This window comes from Scardinius erythrophthalmus (assembly GCF_964197995.2).
Source record: "Scardinius erythrophthalmus genome assembly, chromosome: 5".
NCBI classification, from domain to species: Eukaryota; Metazoa; Chordata; class Actinopteri; order Cypriniformes; family Leuciscidae; genus Scardinius; species Scardinius erythrophthalmus.
The window spans coordinates 6734948-6756324 of record NC_138225.1 but is presented as its reverse complement, the minus strand read 5'-3'; the positions used below and the strand labels follow the sequence as shown (position 1 = coordinate 6756324).

At 37.2% G+C, this 21377-nt stretch overlaps 1 protein-coding gene across 2 annotated transcripts; it reads right to left on the bottom strand.

Annotated features, from left to right (window-relative positions):
- agpat9l (1-acylglycerol-3-phosphate O-acyltransferase 9, like) lies at positions 1–15480 on the bottom strand. 2 transcript variants are annotated; one of them, XM_081364693.1, is made up of 13 exons: positions 15246–15480; positions 14814–14996; positions 12338–12404; positions 10327–10621; positions 9572–9646; positions 8668–8757; positions 6412–6505; positions 5458–5573; positions 3139–3194; positions 2942–3027; positions 1391–1519; positions 1182–1261; positions 1–637 (listed from the first exon to the last, which is right to left on the bottom strand). In XM_081364693.1, exons 2-13 carry the CDS (start codon positions 14955–14957, stop codon positions 538–540), a joined length of 1332 nt encoding a protein of 443 aa, XP_081220819.1. In that variant the 5' UTR covers positions 14958–14996; positions 15246–15480; the 3' UTR covers positions 1–537. The 2 variants fall into 2 exon arrangements, with proteins under 2 accessions (XP_081220819.1, XP_081220818.1); XM_081364692.1 differs by having other exon boundaries at positions 143–637; positions 1182–1519; positions 15246–15381.
- Between the last annotated feature and the right edge of the window lie 5897 nt (positions 15481–21377).

Sequence of the window (21377 nt, the reverse complement as noted above, 5' to 3'; positions counted from 1 at the left end):
CATGTTTGATGATTTTTAATTATATAATAAAAATATATTTCACAAATTCCCACAAATTTGCCCTTTATCCCTGATATTTCCAGCATGACTGTGGAGACCCCAGCAATCATGATAGTAGACATATCTGACAAGAACAAAACTTAAAAAAAGCACAAAAGTTTATTTGAGAAATAAATTAGCACACACTTGAACTGAATATTAACCCCAATCATGCATTTAAAATTTTGTCCTTTTTACATATTCTGAATTTCAAAAATGAACTTTCAAAAGACACAAAAGCTTTTTCACTCAAATAAAACTCTTCACAGAAAAGCAGTGTGGCCCATATGACACTGGGATCTATAGCGTTTGCAATAAAAACATTTTTTATTTCCATTTATTTTCTAACTCAATTCATTAACACATTTAAACTGTATTATAGCAGCAGTAGTATAAAAAGTCCCTCCTGTTCGTTCATCCACAAGTTGACATATTTCCAGTGATTGGTGAATGAGAATATCAAGCCCTCTGATCATTGGTGTGTGTGTGTGTGTGTGTTCAGTCACTGCTGTCATCACCCACCACCATGTGGCTGTACTTCTTCTGCTGTTGTTCCTTGAGCGAATCCTTCACCTTTGCCCTCTTCAGACCCCCATCCCTGAGAAGCACACAGAAAAACACACAAAGTCATAAACCTTTAGTGTGTAATGTTGTTGTTTGAGCATGAAAAAGGTCTGCAAAGTTACGAAGCACAAAGTCGCTCCAAAAAGAGTTATTCTCTATTTCAGTGTCAGTGTTTCTGAACTCCCTGAAACTCCTCCATTGTAGTCTTGAGTTTACTTCCAGAAACAATCAGGTCATAAAATTCCTCTTTTAAATAATTCATAAGCAAAGCAAAGGGGCGGGGCCTGATTGAGTTACTAGTAGTGTGTTGAAACTCGCACTCAAAACACACTGATCCAGCCGACCAATCAGAGCACATTGGGGTTTTAGAAAGGAGAGGCAGGAACTAAAGAGAGCATTACTGACAGACTGGAAAGAGAGGTGCTGCAACAATGTAAAATATGTGAAAAATATTGTTTTTTGAACATTCAAGCATGAAAACCTATAAGGTAGACCACAAAATTAAGGCTTAATTAAGACATAATATGGCTTCTTTAATTCATTTAGGAAGGCAGCTGAAGAAAAACTCATTTACACACCAGGCCAAGTCCACTAAACCTCCTTGTTGTGCAATGGTTGATTTCACCCTGTTGGCAAACTGCACAGCATCCTCCCCTTCCTGTGCACACAGGAAATGAGTCAGTGAGGGTGTAATCAATCGCATCAACATCGTGGCACAAAAATGCGGCAGTTCACTAGTTGTGGAGATGATGACAGCTACTTTATCATTTTCTGCTTGATCTCTCACCTGCTGTGTCATTGGAGGCAGATACCAGACGTTACACACTATCGCCCAGCTCGTCATCATCCGCAGCAAATAGCTCACCATGCTATATTTGCTGCTGTTCCAAAATGCATCTCCAAACTGAGGGTCGTACTATATATAACACACACGGACATTGCTTGAGGGTCACAGTAGGCCGAAACACAAACACACACTATGAAGATTATTGCAACGTGTGACCAAAACACAGTACTCTGTTGGAATTAAAACTGTATACTACCAATTTATTTTAAATAGTGTGTGAAACAGTAGGTGTTATTTAATGATAAAACATTTAATTTATTAAAGTTAATTATTTTTAATTATTATTTTTATTAATTATGCTACAGGAATTATTTTATATATTAAATAAACAAAATTATACAGATCAAAAAGTATACATAAATTATATATATATATATATATTTGTGTGTGTGTGTGTGTGTGTGTGTGTGTGTGTGTGTGTGTGTGTGTGTGTGTGTTTGTCTCTCTCTCTGTGTGTAAATATATATTTAGGCAAGATTTCTCATTTTCATTTAGCTTAAAGGAGAACTCCGGTCAATTTTAAAATTGAGCTCATTTTTTTGTACATTTGGAGTGCTGTCAATACAGAGAACAACGACAAAAATCGGTGTTGCCTACACCGAGTTATTCTATTTTTAAAATTTGCACCCTGTTGACTTCAATAGGGCAGGTACTAAACCTGCTTTTAGCCTCTTAACATCCTTGATGTGTCATTACAAGTGCACAGAAAATGTGAGTGATTCCTTCTGAGTGAACACGAGTGAATCTGACTGCAGTAGATGTGAAAGATAGGGATAAAAATGATGTTATTTAAGCCAGCGCAAATACCTTTGTTTACATCCTGTTTTCGGGTGAAGTCCAAAGTAGTCGATTGCCGAGTTCACGCGCATAGGTTTAGTACCTATGATCACGCGCGTGAACTCGGCAATCGACTACTTTGGACTTCACCCGAAAACATCATTTTTATACATTTCTTTCACATCTACTGCAGTCAGATCCACTCGTGTTCACTCAGAAGGAATCACTCACATTTTCTGTGCACTTGTAATGGCACATCAAGGATGTTAAGAGGCTAAAAGCAGGTTTAGTACTTGCCCCATTGAAGTCAACAGGGTGCAAATTTTAAAAATAGAATAACTCGGTGTAGGCAACACCGATTTTTGTCGTTGTTCTCTGTATTGACAGCACTCCAAATGTACAAAAAAATGAGCTCAATGTTAAAATTGACCGGAGTTCTCCTTTAACTTGATGTAGTAAAAATAAAATAAAATATAGACATTACATTAAAAAAAATTTCAAAAACATTCAACAAAATTACTAAAACTTTATATTTAAAATATTCTATTTTATTATAATTAAAATTATACTGGAACATATAAAAAATAATTTAAAATATTAATTAAAACTATAATAATATCTCAATGATACTAAAATAACATTATATGACCCCATAACATTATAATTCACTTTATAATGGGCAATGTGCATAAAAGACGAGTACTGATATATTACCTTTATAGCCACGGGGTAAATAGTTCCTCCAATTTCAAAACTTCCCTTTTTAAACATCATTACTGATGTATTATTGATGCAAGTTCCTGCAGGACAACCAGGTGCAAGCATTAGACTTCAACCTTAAGAGGCTTTAGAAACAACTGTGCTTAGCAGGACCTGAAATACGATGTTCCTCACTATTATTATGCACTTACCCTCAGGGAAGATGAGTATTGGCAGCTTTGTTTTGTCATTTACGTGATCTCTTAACCTGTGAAGGATGAGAAAACAAGAAAGATGAGCAGACCATTATGTTAACAGAGACAATATGAGGAGGACACAGGATACTCGTGGAAATATGCATGAAAATTTGATAAATTAAAGAAAATGTAACATGGAGGATGTAAGAAATGAAGTCATGTCTTTGAATTATTGGAGCCAAACTGTTATTTTTAATAGATACATACATTCATATCTATAAATATTCAATCATATTTCATTATTATCCCTATTAGAATTGCATTTAATTATTATGTAACCCTAAAGATAATGTCACTATCTCAAATATAATATTATTATATTAATCTTTAGATTACATTTGACATAGATTAAATGTACAAGCAGAATTTAACTGATATTAATAGAAAGTAAGGGAAGAATTCTGTATTTTTTTCAACAACAAAAAACTTATTTGTGAAAATGTATTTTCTTTTTTATTCTAGGTTAAAATGTAATGGTGATGAATGGCAAACGTCATTAGAACAATAAACGATATTTAGACAAAAAATAAAAAATGAACTTTTCGTTTGCCTTATGCTAAACAGAGATAAATCTTTCATGTAATGTGACTAAGTTCAGTTTCCTGTTAATTTAATCAGCAGTGTGATGCAAATGGGGCACAAATGGCACAGTTTCCTGAGACTGACGCATGTGCAATAGCTCCACCCAGAGACGGATTATGACCTCGGCACGGACCTGTCTAAACCCCCCCCCCCCCCCCCCCCCCCCCCCCCCGCGTTTAGATGTCAATGAGCGGGTGGGGGGTGGGGCAGGGGCGTCACTAGGCCCATTTTAGGAGGGCTGTAGCCCCAATAAAATTCCACCCAGCCCTGCCTAAACAGGACAACATGTGTGCATTTAGTGATATATTCTTATGATATCTGCATCTGTGTAGTTCTTTGTCATAAATGCAGTTTATATAATATGATGCGGGAGCAATATAAGACGTTTTCCCATCCACTGTAAAGGCTAGGCTTATTTATTTATTTGAATGAAATACCTTTCATCTAAATGGCATGAGACTTTGTGACTTTTCCTACTCTTGCTATACTTCATACTTTAGTGCAATAAAATGGCTAAAATCTGTTATAATATTCATTTTATAATAAATCCAAACACAAAACACATAAAAAGAACAATAGAAAGGGAGTGGAAATGGCAAATGAGCTAATGAGTGGTCCTCTACTGGTTATATTGGTAATTTCATATCATTTTCAGGTTAAAAGTGTGTTTTCCACCAGGTGACAGAAATCCTGCACTAAAGCATGGCACATTTTCCATGTCATCTCCATGAATGAAAATGAGAAATGTAATGATCTTCGTTAAAGTTAATTTAACTGCATAAATGTAGAGTTAAAAAAATAAGGGTTTAAAACTGTTAAATTTTTTTACCCACATCTTGCCAATTACAGTTATATAAAGTTTGTCTATATTATTAATGAATATTAGCTGGTTACGTAAAAGGATTAGAAATTAATTCAATAATCAGGGACTGACTTGATAGGTAGTGTAGAACCTACTGTATTGTTCATGCCTACCCTAGTATCCAAACAATATATATATATTTTTTTTTTTCTTAGGCGGAGGGCCATAGCAATTCGTAACAGTGCAATATATATATATATATATATATATATATATATATATATATATATATATATATCTCATTGCTGTCCGATTCGATTGACTATTTAAAATAAGTTTAAAATATGAAATATAGTTAAGTCCAAATCATTTTGGAAATTCTCATTCAAGAAACTGGAGCTGCACTGACACGAAAAGCTGCCTGGGGCGCCACCGAAATGGCCATGGACTGAACTTGCTTTAAAACAGCATTATCTGGGCCCACAAGGAAACAGACTGACAACAAACCCCAATGAGATCACTGTGCATGAAATAATATTGAATTGTTGCCTACATTAGATACCATTATGTATGAAAATATATTTGTGTGCGTGTAATTTCCAATACTGCTTGAGTCGTCAATGCATGTCAGAACACTGTGTGTTTTTAAATAAACGTGTTTCTGTTGCGCTGTGAGGCAAATAGCAGAGAGACATGACCCAGCATGAAACAGGGAGGTATTTTGTCTCTAGAGTATGTAGAGAAATATATGCATTTGTTTACGCATATATGTAGTTTTACGAAGAGGAAAGATGAAATGAAAGTAGAAAGTTTGAAAATCATGAAAAAAATGAGTTTGTAGTGCTCTGAACTTGATTAACAATAATAAAACATTGTTATTGTTGTTTTACCTTTGTGTCACTAGGTGGCGGTCTCTCATCTCTGCTCTCTCAAACCAGATGTGAGGGCAAGATCGCTCCATAGCGCGCTGGACAACTCCCATTAAACCACCATGAACCTGCCCTACCTGTTAGAGAGAGAAAACGAGTCTATTCACAACATTTCACTTTTAGAACAAAGTGCTAATCATGCAGAGAATTAATTCCTATGTGACTAAAGTGGGGGTTCTAAAATGATTTTGGTGACACATACACACACAAAAAACACATTTAATAATGAAAATAAAACACATTATTTACATGAATTAATTTAGCTGATACTGACAAATGAAACAAACACAGCAGCCCACAATATTAACAGTTATGTTATTATTGAAAAACATTAATCTTCTGTATTTTCTTTATATATATATATATAGTTTTAACCAAGTCAAGTCACCTCTATTTATTTACCGCTTTATCCAATACAGATTGGTTCCACAGCGATAAACAGGAAAATAACGAATAATTATGAAAATTACATCAAATATTCATATGATGAATAATGAAAAAGAACTTTTACTGGATAAATAATTTTTGTTGAAAATAAAATACATAACATTTAAGGTATTCTAAAATGGCTTTTAATATATATAATACGTTTATACTGGCTACTTTTGCTAAAAGTATTTGTGTCCCTCCAAACTCCTATGACTTTTTTATTTGTTATACACAAGAATGAAAGATTGGTGACTGTAAATATCAAGCTCCAAAAAGCACATAATGTGCCGTTTGCTTAATGTGAAAAGCAGAGTCATATTCATACAAGTTATATTCATTAAAAATTCTACCCCATTCGTATACCCCATGCAGATATAACTGCAGGCCTGAGCGCTATATGCAAATAAAATCCAATGTAAACGCGGACAAAATGTGAAACAAGGTTTAAGAACCACTGCACTAAAGTGTTAATTCTGTCTCACTCACCATGGCGTAACAGCTGTCATTAGCCAGAATAACGACATCAATTGGCGAAGTGTGATTAGCCACACAAATGCCTCCTCTCTTAGGTCTGTTCTGTCTGAAAAAAAGAATTAGCATTGCACAGTTAGACTCATTTAATTTACACAATTTACACATTTGATACAGATGTTCGTCAACTAGGCCCTGGTGGTAAATGCTGCAACTACACCCATTATGGGCATAAAAAAGCTATTTTCTCCACTGACAGCCATTCCAAATTAGTCATAGTACTTTTACAAAATATAAATAGGCAAGCAACGTGAAAACAACATTATATTATAGTAGATGTTTCCTCAGTGTCATCTGCAAGGAGTTCAAAGAGAGTAATCAGCCACATGACATTTACAGCTCAGGTGATTGGCTAAAAAATGTCTCTTGAAACGCACATGAAGCAAAGATGGCAGCATCTGATTTGGGTACATGTGCTCTCATGGAGATGAATGGTCTAAGACTCTTAGCAAAGAATGAAAAAAAAAAAGAACTTCGCCGTGAGTATATCGGGGAATTAAATCTCGTTCAGTCTCTTGTGTGTTACGTGGGCATGAGCAATAAGGTGCTCACTGTAGTTCACCTAACGGCCACCGGTGTCGCTAATAACAAGGGTTTCTGAATTCTAAATACACTCACCTAAAGGATTATTAGGAACACCATACTAACACTGTGTTTGACCCCCTTTCGCCTTCAGAACTGCCTTAATTCTACGTGGCATTGATTCAACAAGGTGCTGAAAGCATTCTTTAGAAATGTTGGCCCATATTGATAGGATAGCATCTTGCAGTTGATGGAGATTTGTGGGATGCACATCCAGGGCACGAAGCTCCCGTTCCACCACATCCCAAAGATGCTCTATTGGGTTGAGATCTGGTGACTGTGGGGGCCATTTTAGTACAGTGAACTCATTGTAATGTTCAAGAAACCAATTTGAAATGATTCGAGCTTTGTGACATTGTGCATTATCCTGCTGGAAGTAGCCATCAGAGGATGGGTACATGGTGGTCATAAAGGGATGGACATGGTCAGAAACAATGCTCAGGTAGGCCGTGGCATTTAAACGATGCCCAATTGGCACTAAGGGGCCTAAAGTGTGCCAAGAAAACATCCCCCACACCATTACACCACCACCACCAGCCTGCACAGTGGTAACAAGGCATGATGGATCCATGTTCTCATTCTGTTTCCGCCAAATTCTGACTCTACCATCTGAATGTCTCAACAGAAATCGAGACTCATCAGACCAGGCAACATTTTTCCAGTCTTCAACTGTCCAATTTTGGTGAGCTCGTGCAAATTGTAGCCTCTTTTTCCTATTTGTAGTGGAGATGAGTGGTACCCGTGGGGTCTTCTGCTGTTGTAGCCCATCCGCCTCAAGGTTGTGCGTGTTGTGGCTTCACAAATGCTTTGCTGCATACCTCGGTTGTAACGAGTGGTTATTTCAGTCAAAGTTGCTCTTCAATCAGCTTGAATCAGTCGGCCCATTCTCCTCTGACCTCGAGCATCAACAAGGCATTTTCGCCCACAGGACTGCCGCATACTGGATGTTTTTCCCTTTTCACACCATTCTTTGTAAACACTAGAAATGGTTGTGTGTGAAAATCCCAGTAACTGAGCAGATTGTGAAATACTCAGACCGGCCCGTCTGGCACCAACAACCATGCCACGCTCAAAATTGCTTAAATCACCTTTCTTTCCCATTCTGACATTCAGTTTGGAGTTCAGGAGATTGTCTTGACCAGGACCACACCCCTAAATGCATTGAAGCAACTGCCATGTGATTGGTTGATTAGATAATTGCATTAATGAGAAATTGAACAGGTGTTCCTAATAATCCTTTAGGTGAGTGTATAACCCCTTTAAATTTTGCATTTTTAAAATTCGGCTATGAGATCATGCCATGGCGTATCAATCTTCTATTAATCAGACCTCTTCAAGTGATACGAACTTGCAGGTCAGACTTTACCAAAATTGAATGCAGCGAAATGAGGAACATCTTCGCATGAGTTTGTGTTTCCTGTCTTCAACATTTGCTTGCGTATGAATGGAAGTCAATGGAGCGAAAAGTGTAGTGTGATCGCCCCTTTAGAAGGCAGCTGACTATGTAGAAAGTAGACAAAACAGCTCAACAGGTTTTTAGAACAGAGCCACAGTGTGACTGTACAAGTCTAAACCATTTAATTGTTACTTGATTAGACGGGTTGTCGTCAAATGGAGCCTTGAACTCACTTGTTGTGGTAGTGAATCGTAGCTGAAAGGCCTCTGGCACAGATCCTGTAGCACATCACGTGTACGAGTTCACTCAACCAACCCTTCACTCTGAAACAACAAAGGTTTGTAATGAATATAATTAGGACTAAATAACACTTTAATGGACACAAAGGAAAAGACTATGGATAAATGAGCTCAACAGGTGTTTTATTATGAGTGCATTTTTCACCATTCTGCATAGACGTTTGTTATTTACATGTAAATAAATACATTTGTCTAAATAAACAGATTGATGTAAATTGTGTTATTAAATTTTAATAGTATTATTAGGAATACAATTATATATAAATATAAATGGTAAAATGATTCGTATAATATATTTAAAAACTTGTTTTGTGTGTGTAAATCATTGATATCAATGCAGATTTGATCATTCACTTCTTAGCTGTTGGACCTTTCAATGTCTCAACTGTTTACCCATAATAATCATTACCCACTCATCAAATGTTTTGGGAGAGAAGTAGATTTGATTTGTTCATCAAGCCCACTGAGTCTATATTGCATTAAAGAAATGTGCTTGGCTTCGAAAATGTCTTGTAAACTGCAGTAACAGCTTATGATTTTCTCAGCATCCAAGTGGTGTAGATGCCTCAGGTTGAGTTGAATAATGAAGAAATATTCTTTTTAACTTTTTGTTGGCTAAATAGTCTAGCAAATTTAGACATTTGTTCATAAGTTTTGTGGTTAAGAAGCCTAGTGGAGACCAGCACACTATTATCTCATGTTGGAGACACCAGTGTCCAAAACATAATATAGTCTGGGAACATAATATAATGCTGATCTCTTCAGCATTAAGTGATCTCAACTTGAATCATGAATAATTCACGCATTTGTAAGGCTGATAACATAACCAAAGCATTACCTGAAATTAGGGAGGAATCCCACCATCGTTGTGCCAATTACCAACCAGCTTAACCCTATAGTTGTCAGTGTAATCCTGAGACAACAACAGAAGAGCAGATGCATGAAAAAGATGCATGGGAAAAAAGTAATAAAAAATTTATTTGACATGACAATTTGACAACTGAATCAAACTGAATTGAAATTAAATCAAATTACTTTTTTACAACAAATATACAGCCAACAAAAGAACAAAGCACCAAATCTAACTACTATACACTACCATTTAAAAGATTATAGTCTGTAAGATTTTTTATTGTTTTTGAGAGAAGTATTATCTGTTCAGCAAGGCTGAATTTATTTGATAAAAAATACAGTAAAAACAGTAATATTGTGAAATATGTCTGTTTTCTGTTAAACTGTTTTCTATTTTAGTATATGTTTTAAAATGTAATTTATTCCTGTGATCAAAGCTGAATTTTCAGCATCATTACGCCAGTCTTCAGTGTCACATGATCCTTCAGAAATCAGTCTAATATGCTGATTTGCTGCTCAAGAAACATTTCTGATTATTATCAATGTTGAAAACAGTTGTGTTGCTTCATATTTTTGTGGAAACTGTGATATATATATTTTCAGGATTATTTGATGAATAGAGAGTTCAAAAGAACAGCATTTATTTGAAAGCTTTTTCCTTGCTGAAAAAAGTATTAATTTCTTAATTAAACCCCAAACTTTTGAACACTAATGTAAAGTATAACTGAATTGGTACACTACCGTAGAGGAAGCAATATGCCGTATCTCACAACCACACCAACCCCCCACAGTACAGTGAGCCTGAGAGAGATGTACTGGAAGTTGTTGTTGGTTCTGGTGAGGAGGTTCCAGGACACCAGCTCCTCTGAGGTGAATCTCTGCGTGACGTCGTCTTCCACTATGCTCTCGATGCCTGTCTTGGTGAAGTACAGGACGTCGCTCAGGGTGAAGTCTCCGCGCTCGGCCGACTTTGGCCTGTTCCGACGCAACTCCTCAATCTCCTGCTCCAAAGAGGAATTATCCCGCTGAATCAAACCTGAGTCACACACACAAAAGTCCTGGTTAACTTTATAATGAAAGGCTCAACAATGATCAAACTGTAATATTGTGAAATATTATTACAATTTAAAATAACTGGTTTCGATTTGAATATATTTTAAAGTGTAATTTATTCCTGTGATGCAAAGCTGAATCTTCAGCATTATTACTCCAGTCTTCAGTGTCACATGATCCTTCGGAAATCATTTTAAAATGCTCATTTGTTGAACAAGAAACATTTCTTCTTATTATCAATATTGAAAACTTTTGTTTTTCAATATTTTTGTGGAAACCGTGATACATGTTTTTATTTAGATGCATAGAAAAGTTCAAAAGTACATCATTTATTTGAAATAGAAATCTTCTGTAACAGTATAAATGTCTTTACTGTTTGTTACCATTCACTTTCCCTATATGGAAAAGAACAATGTGAACATCTCTCTTTTTCTATTCTAGGGAAGAAATAAAGTCATGCGTGTTTGTAGCAAAATGAGGTAAATGATGACAGACTTTTCTCTTTAATGTACGTAACCACAGTGAACACAGTGCCCATTCTGTGCCATAATAAGAAACACATTCAAACAAGAACACAGTCAGACGCTTTATAACTGGGTATAACGCTATCATCAGCTTAGATGTTGATTAATCAGTGAAGATCAGGGAGGTATTGATAAAGAGCATTGATAAATCTAATGGAAGGTGTAACTGATAGAGACAGACTAAAGTCCATCATGAATGTGTGAGAGAGCAAGAGCAACTGTAATCATTGTGTAACACGTGATTGTTTGAGTAGACAGATAAGCTGAGAACCCAAGAGATCCCAAAGCTCTGCTTGCGTCTTGAAAACAGCCATCATGCAGCTAAACTAAAAGACATAAAAGACGTCCACATTTACAAGAACATGAGGAATGATATAGAAAAGACAGAAACTCTTTTTCCATTGAAAGAAATGCAGAAATACTCAATAATCATCATAAAATGGCAAGCTGACTGATATTTAAGTCGTCATTCATTCGCATTTTGCCGTCAACAACTTTGACATCAATGTGAATGACTTTTAAATTTCAGCTTGTTCCTCATTCAAAGTTGTTGTCATATACTTCATTTGAATTAGAATATAGTACACAAGTCATATGGACCAATTACACCTCTGTGAAGTAATAAACGAAAACGAAATAATACCCAAAAATATGCCATTCATTGTGCTATGTTCGCTAAAATTATTGTTTGTGCTGGTTTGGTGTTTGAGATATTGAACATTATTTTTTGGGGATGTTGTGTGACGTCGCTCTCCACCCCATATCGTCCAAATCACTCCATTCGTTTGTGCTCGGTTTGTGGCGTTTAAACAAACACTAACTATTTTTTTGCATATTTAACAAATATAATTCGGGAGCTGTGACGTCACTCTCCACCCCATTTCGTCTAAATCGCTCAAAGCGGTATCATTCGTTTGTGCTCGATTTGTGCCGTTGAAATGAACACTGTGTCTATTTCCCCTCCTTAGAAACAACAAATAAAATTCGGGAACTGTGACATCACTGTCCACCCCATGCCAACTTCACAGAGGTTAATGAATGAACACACCGCAAAAGCAGTGCTAATAAATTACAAGTGTGAAATGTTCCTTTACCGGGGGTTAAAAGCAGTGTTTAGAAGGATGATAACCCGTGGTCAAGCACAGTGTGAAAAGCCCTTATGTGTGTAAACTCACCATTTGATGCAGAATGTTTCAGTATTTCCTCTGCTCTACTCGCTCTTTGTATTCTGTGTGTTGCCCACTGTAAAAACACAGAGTAAAGCTTAATATATATTGTATGATTTCATTTGCTTCTGACACTAGGCTTTAAACTTGCATAATGAATCCCAATTCATTAAGACCAAAGGGCACTTATCACTTATGATGATACAGCACATTTCAGTTTAAGAAATACGTACAGTGCCATCTGATTATGCCACAGTGTTCATTGGTCAACAAAACTGTTTCATTTCCCCTCGGGGAGTGTGTGCAATAGTGTAGCGTCCTGGTAGATGTAACATGTCAAGGACTATTCTAGAGTGTGTCATGCTGTACATCTCAAAGTTGTGTATAAATAATATATGCAGTTTTTAAAAGCTCAACAGAGAGAATTTGTGCTTTAATAAAATAATCTGCCACAGCAGAACTTTAACTTTAATGCAGGACTATTTCAGGACTACCATTTGAAAAGATAAAGAGTGATTAAAAATGGTGACAAGCACAATCAACATGAATTGAATGGCTTTGTAAACCATTTACAGTTTAGAAATAAATGTAGGGCATGACACTTTATCTTTTGGGAGCTGATAGGAGGAAAATTGGGTGTTACATACTAGAATGGATCCAGACAGAATGTCAATCGGTACGGCTTAACTTACATCAGTGAGGAAAAGGAAAGTCGTCTCAGTTGGTGGAGGAAGTTACAATATTTTGATAAAGGGCTACATGGATTTTTTTTTTCTTTGGAGTTATGTGCACAGTCAATTGTTCACATTAAGACATTCAGTGTTTTAAAGGTCCCGTATTATGCCCCTTTTCACAAGATGTAAAATAAGTCTCTGATGTCCCCAGAGTGTGTATGTGAAGTTTCAGCTCAAAATACCCAACAGATAATTTTTTACAGCATGTTTAAATTGTCATTTTTTGGGGCTCAGAAAAACGCGCTGTTTTAGTGTGTGCCCTTTAAATGCAAATGAGGTGCTGCTGGACGACACAGGGGGCGGAGCTTCATGAGCTCGCGCTCAGTCTGTCAGGACAATTTCATCTCACGAATGATGATAATATCAGAAACTCTCAGTAACGGTGTTCAGTTCGAGTCGGACAATAATGCCTACAGAGTCAGAGTGCTGTATAGAGATGAAACAGGTATAGTTTAGCAGTTTAATTACGGTTATTATAATGTATTTGTCGTCTGCTTGTATGTATCCATTATTTATTAATAGCCTACAAGTCTGCTGTCTGAATGATGATCAAACATACTGATGAGTTTAATAAGTTTATTGTACATCACACAAAAGATGAAGCGTCAGTTTTACTTCAGAAAATCACCGTAAGAGCTGAGTAAACAGTAAGTTATTAGAAGTGCGTTAGTACATAAACGAATTTCGGTAGAGTTGAGGGAGCATTCCTGTGGGCGGAGGTTAGTCAAAAAACTGTTCTAGTGACGTCATTAAAGAAGGAAGTAGAGGGATGTAGTCCAAACGGGCCGCTTGATGTAGTCGACTTCTGTTAAATAAAATATCTTGCTTGGCATTGAACTTTGAGCTTTATAATTTTACAGATATTATTTATACTCTAACAACAACATTACACACTAACTAAAGTTTGAAACATGGGATCACGAAGAACGGGACCTTTAAGAAAGTAAAAAATGACAGTTTAATGTCATTAAAAGAAAATGTGACTAGATATGGTGCCTAAAATATACTTTCTTTATAAATTCATATATGTAATATACATATTAAAAGCTTAAGGTCATGCCACAAATTTATGTCTATAAATATGTAAGTCGTACAGTGTTATTTTAGTATTGTTTATATACTATTATAGCTTTTATAAATATTTTGAACTAGCTTTTATATTTTTATGCTTTCATTGTAGTTATTTTTTTCCATTTTAGTTTAATATTTAGTCATTTTTTAATCTGATTTTGTCATTTTATTTAGTTTAAAAAAAATATGTCAGTTTTACTGTTATTTTAGTACTTCAACTGAAACGTATTCCCTTTACTTGCCAAGGCAACATCTCGTTTAAGTTTTCATCTAATATTTATATTTTATTTTATTTCAGCTTTAATTACAATTAAAAGGATAGTTCACCCAAAAGTGAAATAAAAGCCTAAATTCAATCTGTTCATCTTATAAAGCGATCGTGTCACTTCAGAAAATTTTGGACCAAACTGCTCAATTCATATGGATTAGTTTTATGGTCTCTTTATCAACTTCATGAAGTGTCAGAGTGTCAGTTGTGTAGCTGTCAATGGAGGCACAGAAAGCTCTCAGATTTCATTAAAAAGATCTTCATTTGTGTTCTGAAGTTGAACGAAAGTCTTACAGGTTTGTAACGACATGAGGGTGAGTAATTAATGACAGAATTTTCATTTTTGGGTGAACTATCTCTTTAACAAAACTGATTTCTAATAGTTAACAATAGCAACACAGGTCTTACGCACCTCTAAGGATTTGATAAGGAGCTTCATGTAGGTCTCTGTGATGCCTAGAGAGATGCCAAACATGGCAGGCAGCATTATCAGGACCACCACACAGGTGAACCAGATCCTCAGCACAGGGAAAAACGCAGCCCAAAACCCCTCCATGACCACACGGACTACACCACTTCACTGTACACTACAACACTGGGAGGAAAATATGATTAAATGCATTCAGTAATGTTTATTTAAAATAAGCATAAACATTTATGATAGTAATAAAACTTGATTAAAACAGACTTTTGATGATTTGATATAGCCCTGAAAGTCTTAAAAATCTGTATTTCTCTTTTAAATCAATCAAGGCAACATGTAGTTTAAGCCATAAAGCAATATAACACAAAGCAATCAGTCAGATTAGCTTTTGTTTTCTCAATGAATTAAGATCAAACTCACCAGGTTTGCTGAATTCAGCAGCTCTACAGGACAGAAAGCAGAGAATGTCCCTCGATGTCATACTCCTCTGACCCTTAGCATGATGGCGAATGTAACCTGAGGTGTTTAAAAGTCCGTTTAAGGAACTTCTTCAGCCTTTACTCAGAGTGATTGGGAAATGGCAACGCTGGAAGACATCCTAGACCAGTAAAATGTAGTACAAAGTTCAAGAGCAACAATAGAAAAATCCGCCATCTTGTGGAAATAATGTGTAGTGCATTTATGCACAGATGTGGGTTAAAAAACAAAGGTCGTAGACAGGGACATGACCATTTCTCAACATCAACAGGTTAGAACCTATTTATATATATTTTAACATATAATATATAATATGTGCATTTACATTCATGCATTTAGCAGATACTTAGACGCTTTTTTAATCAACTTAAGTTACAATAGAGGAATAATAAGCTATTCGTCACCAAGCCAACCATATTTGTAGTCTACAATCTTAATAATAAAAATAATTATTATGATATTATTATATAATGAAAATGTCAGTGGATGGTCAAAGGACAGGACTACAGTGGAACCCTTTTGAGCAACTGGAAGATCTTGATTTTGAAGATGACCTGGCTTTGATCTCAGAAACACATACACACATTCAATGCAAGACCACAAGATTGCATGAACACAGTAAACAGATAGGGCTCAGGATAAATGTCGGGAAGACCAAGGTCATGAGACTTAACACCAAACCTACCAACCTATCACAATCGAGGATAAATCCCTGGAAGATGTGGTCGAGTTTGTATACCTCGGAAGCAACATCAGCACAGATGGTGGAGCTGATAAAGATGTCAAGCTGCGTATCAGCAAAGCAAGATATGGCTAGAACGCTCCGACCTGTATGGCTCTCTTCCCAGCTCTCTAGAAACACCAAAATCAGAATCTTCAATACAAACGTAAAATCTGTCCTGCTATATGGCTGTGAAACCTGGAAAACCACCAAATCAATCATTGATAAATTACAAGTGTTCATTAACAACTGTCTCAGATACATACTGAAGATTTGGTGGCCTAATAAAATATCAAATGTTGACCTGTGGAGACGCATGAACCAGGAGCAAATACACATTGTAATCAAATCTAGAAAGTGGGGATGGATCGGTCACATACTAAGGAAGGATTCGAGGAACATAGCAAGACAAGCTCTGGACTATAACCCCCAAGGCAAGAGGAAGTTAGGGAGACCTAATCCAACTGGAGGCGGTCCACGCTTGATGAACTGACCAAGACGGGGACCTCCTGGCAAGAAGTAAAGTCCTTAGCACAGAGGAGAGTGAGGTGGAGATCCATGGTGGACGCCCTATGCTCCCAAGGGGGCCAAGAGGATTAAAGAAAGAAGAAAGAATAAATAATAATAGAAGCAATAATAATGTGTCTCTGTTTTTTTCAGTATCCCAAAACTTACTGTTTAAATAATATTTTGAATCCCAGATTTCCAAATTGTAAGGGAACATCAGCATTTTAGGGGATGTAACTAGTCACCTTAAATCACCATTTTTAATCATATTTTTGTAGCTAATTAAAATAGTACTGCACTGACATAAAACGGCATGCATGATTAAGCAAATGTTTAAACCAGTTTGACGTTTGGCATGACACTTCTGTCACTGCATAAATGAATGAATGAATGAATGAATGAATGAATGAATGAATGAATGAATGAATGAATGAATGAACGAACAAACAAATGAACAAATGTATGAATTCCTCTCTTTTTTCACAGCATTCAGCGAAATTAATGAAGAATATAATAAATAATGTAGGAAATTAAAGGGTATATAAAGTTAAAACATCTTAGTGGGATGGAAAATAAAATCTGCAACAACAGAGCAATTTTGGCCGGGGTGTGAGAGCATGTGTGATCCATATGGATATGTAATCTTCTCTAAAATTAGACAGTCTTTAATTAAATAACCATATCAAGATGAGACAAAGGAACTAGCCCAAAATAGTTTTCTTTCCCTAAAAGTGTATGCTTTAAAACAGGAGAAAGGAGATTTGCCTTTGAATATAAGTTCAGTTTTGCTACTGTACCAAATGTACAAATATAAATGTACCACATGAGCAAAATGTGACTTTTTTTGTCCCATAGTTCAAAAAGCACTTAAAGTCCCCATGAAATCAAAATTGACCCTATTTACTTTTTTAGCGCATATTACTAGTCTTGTGGTGAACAATTAATCCGTGCAAGAAATGCATCTGCATTGGAGGACCTTCCCTGATGACGTAGGTTTGAGGAATTGGTTTGGGCAACGCTTAACCACTCCCCTCAAACCGTTAGTCTGCTATGAGCAGAGATGGAGAGGAGGAGCGCTAGAGTAAAACCCTGCCCTCTGTTCAATATTCCGTTTCACTGGGAAATACGTCACAACACTGGAGAAAAGTCGTTTGCAACTTCCGGTTCACGGGGACTTTAAACTGTCACGATTCACTCTGTAATACTTGATTCTAATTGGTCAATAGCGCCTTCCAGCGGTCAGATATTTCCTAATATTCGCTGAAATAACACAAAAAAGTGACTCAAAAAGGTACTCCGAGGACTTCAGTGTTACATTACTGTAATATTTTTTGCGTTGTTTTTTTTTTACACAATAAATGGCCGTTCACACAGAACCCTTCGTTTTATTACATTTTTATGTAAACATGCGGACGTTCTCGCCTCACGTATGAAAACGGCATTCCAAAAATGCGTCGAGCTCAAGTTTCTTTTCATCCCACTGCCCTGCGTCTTGCGTTTTTATGGTCGTTCACAAAGAAATGGCACACAGTGGAAAGGGAAAAACACAAGATGCGTTTTTTAAAGTCCCCATGCAATCAAAATGTAAGTTTTTTTAGCTTTTAGTATGAATATGTTAGCCTTAGGGGAGATTGGGAGCGGTTGCAACACTTTTTACATTTCCTTCAGTTTCTCAGCGACTGTTTGTAAAGACAAATTAATTAAAATATATATATTTTATATATATATAGGCTATATATATATATATATATATATATATATATATATATATATATATATTAAACCCATATATGTCACCTACCTGCCCATACTGTTGCAACATGTGTACATGTGATAATATGAAAGTAATTTGTTCTTAAATGGACCCTGAAAAATGTTGCACAACAGTAGGCTACCGAGGAGCAGTTGCAACAGTCATTTAGATGTAATAAAAGTCATACTTCGGCATAATTTTTAAAATCTTTTTTTTGTTTTTTTTGAGACCAGAGTTCACTGAGTTAACTTATTAAAGTAAAAAAACAAGTACACAACCATGTAACACCTTTGTCATTCCCACAAACTGATTTAAGTAGGCCCTAACAATTTCATAACACCACCAAAAGAACACAAACTGATTATTTCATAGCATCAAGTATTCACAATTCCACATCTGACTCACAATTGTGGCAAACGTAAATGGAACCACCATCAGTGCAGGCTTCATGAGCCCATGCCTTGCACTGCCAACATTGAAGCCACACCTCGCTCGGTCTGGAGTAGCTCTCCAAACAGACAATGCAAAAATCTTCTTCTTTCTCAGAGTCACTGTCCTTCTCTGTATGCTTTTTCTTCTCGGTTTTGGTTTGTTGGCTTGTTTCCAGTGTGTTTTTTGTCAGTTTTCTCTTAACTTATGTTGGCTTTCTCTTAACTTTTGCTTTCTCCCTCTCCAAAGCCTCCTTTTCGGGGGTGTCTGTGCATTTTTTCCTACCGTTTGCTTTCGTTATTTTCCGTGGTCCTGCTCTGGGATGAGGTCTAACAGTCTCAGGTGAGAACTCAGCTTGCACTGGAGGAACTGTAGTAGAAGCAGAAGTCCCAGCATGCACTGGAGGAACTGGTGGTGGCAGCCGGTCTGTCACCAAAGATGGTGCAAAGTCACTGTCTTTGAATTTATCACGGTTATAAGGCCAAATTCCAGTGCTGCTAAAGCCATTCTGCACATTGCCTGGTGTTCCAACCAATGGGAGGGCCAACCTAACAATTCCAAGAATGTCATAGATGGACATCGTCAGGCCTGGGTGACTTCTCATCCAGGTATCGTAAAATATATTGACATGACGTTTTAGGAGGCCATAAACGGTACGATCCAGTGGCTGTAATTTGTGGGAGCAATGGGGTGGAAACGATAGCATGACAATGCCATTTTCTCTGCAGAAATCTATATTCCTCTTACAGAAAGATGGGAGGAATGATTATCAAGGATCAAGAGGACTTTGGCATCCAATGAGGCCCTCGTGTGGTGGTGGAAATGTTTAAGGAACTGAACATCCACCCTGATTTATTGGCGGCTCCAATGCATCCAGGTGGGCCATCGCGGATAAAATGGTCCTTGAAGTTAACCCGCGGGAATATGAACATGGGTGGAATCATGTTCCCTAATGCATTGCCTGCCCATGCAACTGTTACTAGTGTTCCTCTCTATCCGGAGGTTACTGCCCCCACATGTCTGACGCCGCACCCGGCAACAACATTTTCTGGTTCTTGGACAGTTGTGACCCCGGTCTCATCCATATTCCAGATGTCCTTCCCTTCAAATTTGTTTTTGTCAAGCACATTTGCAAGATTGTCATAAAACAAGGATACATTGTGACGGTTGAAGCTTGTGTTCCGTGTGAGACTGGTAGCTTGAGGGCACCGTATAGACAGACTGGGCTGTCTTTTCATGAACCCCATAAACCAATCCCGGCTAGCCAGGGAGCACTCATTCCAGGTTTCAGAGTAGGAGCACTTTAGTAGACAGCCAGTTGGAAGGCCAATGTCGAACCTGCGAAATGGATGGTAAATGAAAATGGATGGCAATAATATCTTATTATTTCACAGTCTCAATATTCTTATATAATCCTCCCTACCAGCCTTCCCTTTAAAGGTTGTATCAGTGATTTCAGGCCCCCCCAAAAAAAGATCACATTCATCTAGTCTTTCCTAACGATCCGCTAAACAAAAACAATTGGTTTCTCCAACCACTCAAAACCAAAACAAATAGTGTTCCAACCAATCACTGACAGGGGGAGGGTGTTGTGAGGTTTTGTGCTTGTGCACGGCTGCAGCGAAGTCGGAGCTGAAGAAGAAAGCTGGCTCAAAACCTCACAACACCCTCCCCCTGTCGGTGATTGGTTGGAACACTATTTGTTTTGGTTTTGAGAGGTTGGAGAAACCAATTGTTTTTGTGTGCAGATCTCAGAGCCTAGGCTGCCTACAGAGACGCGTTTTTTTGACGGCATGCTTATGGGGCGGGCAGCTAGCGGATCGTTAGGAAAGATTTTTTGGGCCTGAAATCACTGATACAACCTTTAAGCCTACACTCTGCTTTAATACCTTCCTCATGCTTACCTCTTTAGTGCTGAGACTACTGTATTACTGTATGGATGGATCAATGTAAAATACCAGTAAATTACTGGTAAATGCGCTGTGTCAACGCAGAATGAAGATTACTGGTATTTTGCACGTATGAGGTCAGAACGCGCTGACGTAAGAAGTGATTTGGGCCAATCAGAATCCGTTGAAAGAGCAAAGGCTCTGGCCTCTGGGCCATTCATAAAATTATGACGCAGATGATGCGTTTACTTAGCACTGTTTATAAATGTCTTCAAATTGGAGTGATACCGAAACTAAAGCGCTAAAGCGTTTTCAACAACTTTAGAGGTCACTTCCGGTTAATGACATCATCACAGAGATTACCGGTATTTTGGAACTGATGTGTGAATGATCTGTTACCGGTAAAAAGCCAGAACGCTGTTGCTTGTGTGAACAGCACATTTTTGAATCACCTCCTACTCACACTCTCCGTCTCTGCAAGTTTCGGAAGGGAATGATTCAGATTTCTCATGGCACAGCCACTAGAAGACAGACGGGTTGCTCACGTCACATTTACGTCGTCAAGCACAGTTTGAGTCTGCGCAGTACGCTCGGCCATCAGGAAGTGAGAGCTTCTAATTGACTTCACTTTTCTCCGTTGAATCCAATGGGGTCGCTGTGTCCATTTCTTTTACTGTCTATGTGTGAAACGGGCTACGCAAACCGTTGCAGCGATAGCATAGAGCGGATCACATGCACGCGTCGGAGCAAACTACAAAACATATTGGACTCATTTG

What these genes read in the sequence shown, in the direction of transcription:
- agpat9l (XM_081364692.1), bottom strand. Translation starts at nt 14,957, where the DNA reads ATGGAGGGGTTTTGGGCTGCGTTTTTCCCTGTGCTGAGGATCTGGTTC. An exon ending in AATACTCATCTTCCCTGAGG is followed by an intron (nt 3,028 to 3,138) that starts GTAAGTGCATAA and finishes GTTGTCCTGCAG; the next exon opens with GAACTTGCATCAATAATACA. An exon ending in TTTACCCCGTGGCTATAAAG is followed by an intron (nt 1,520 to 2,941) that starts GTAATATATCAG and finishes TGTTATATATAG; the next exon opens with TACGACCCTCAGTTTGGAGA.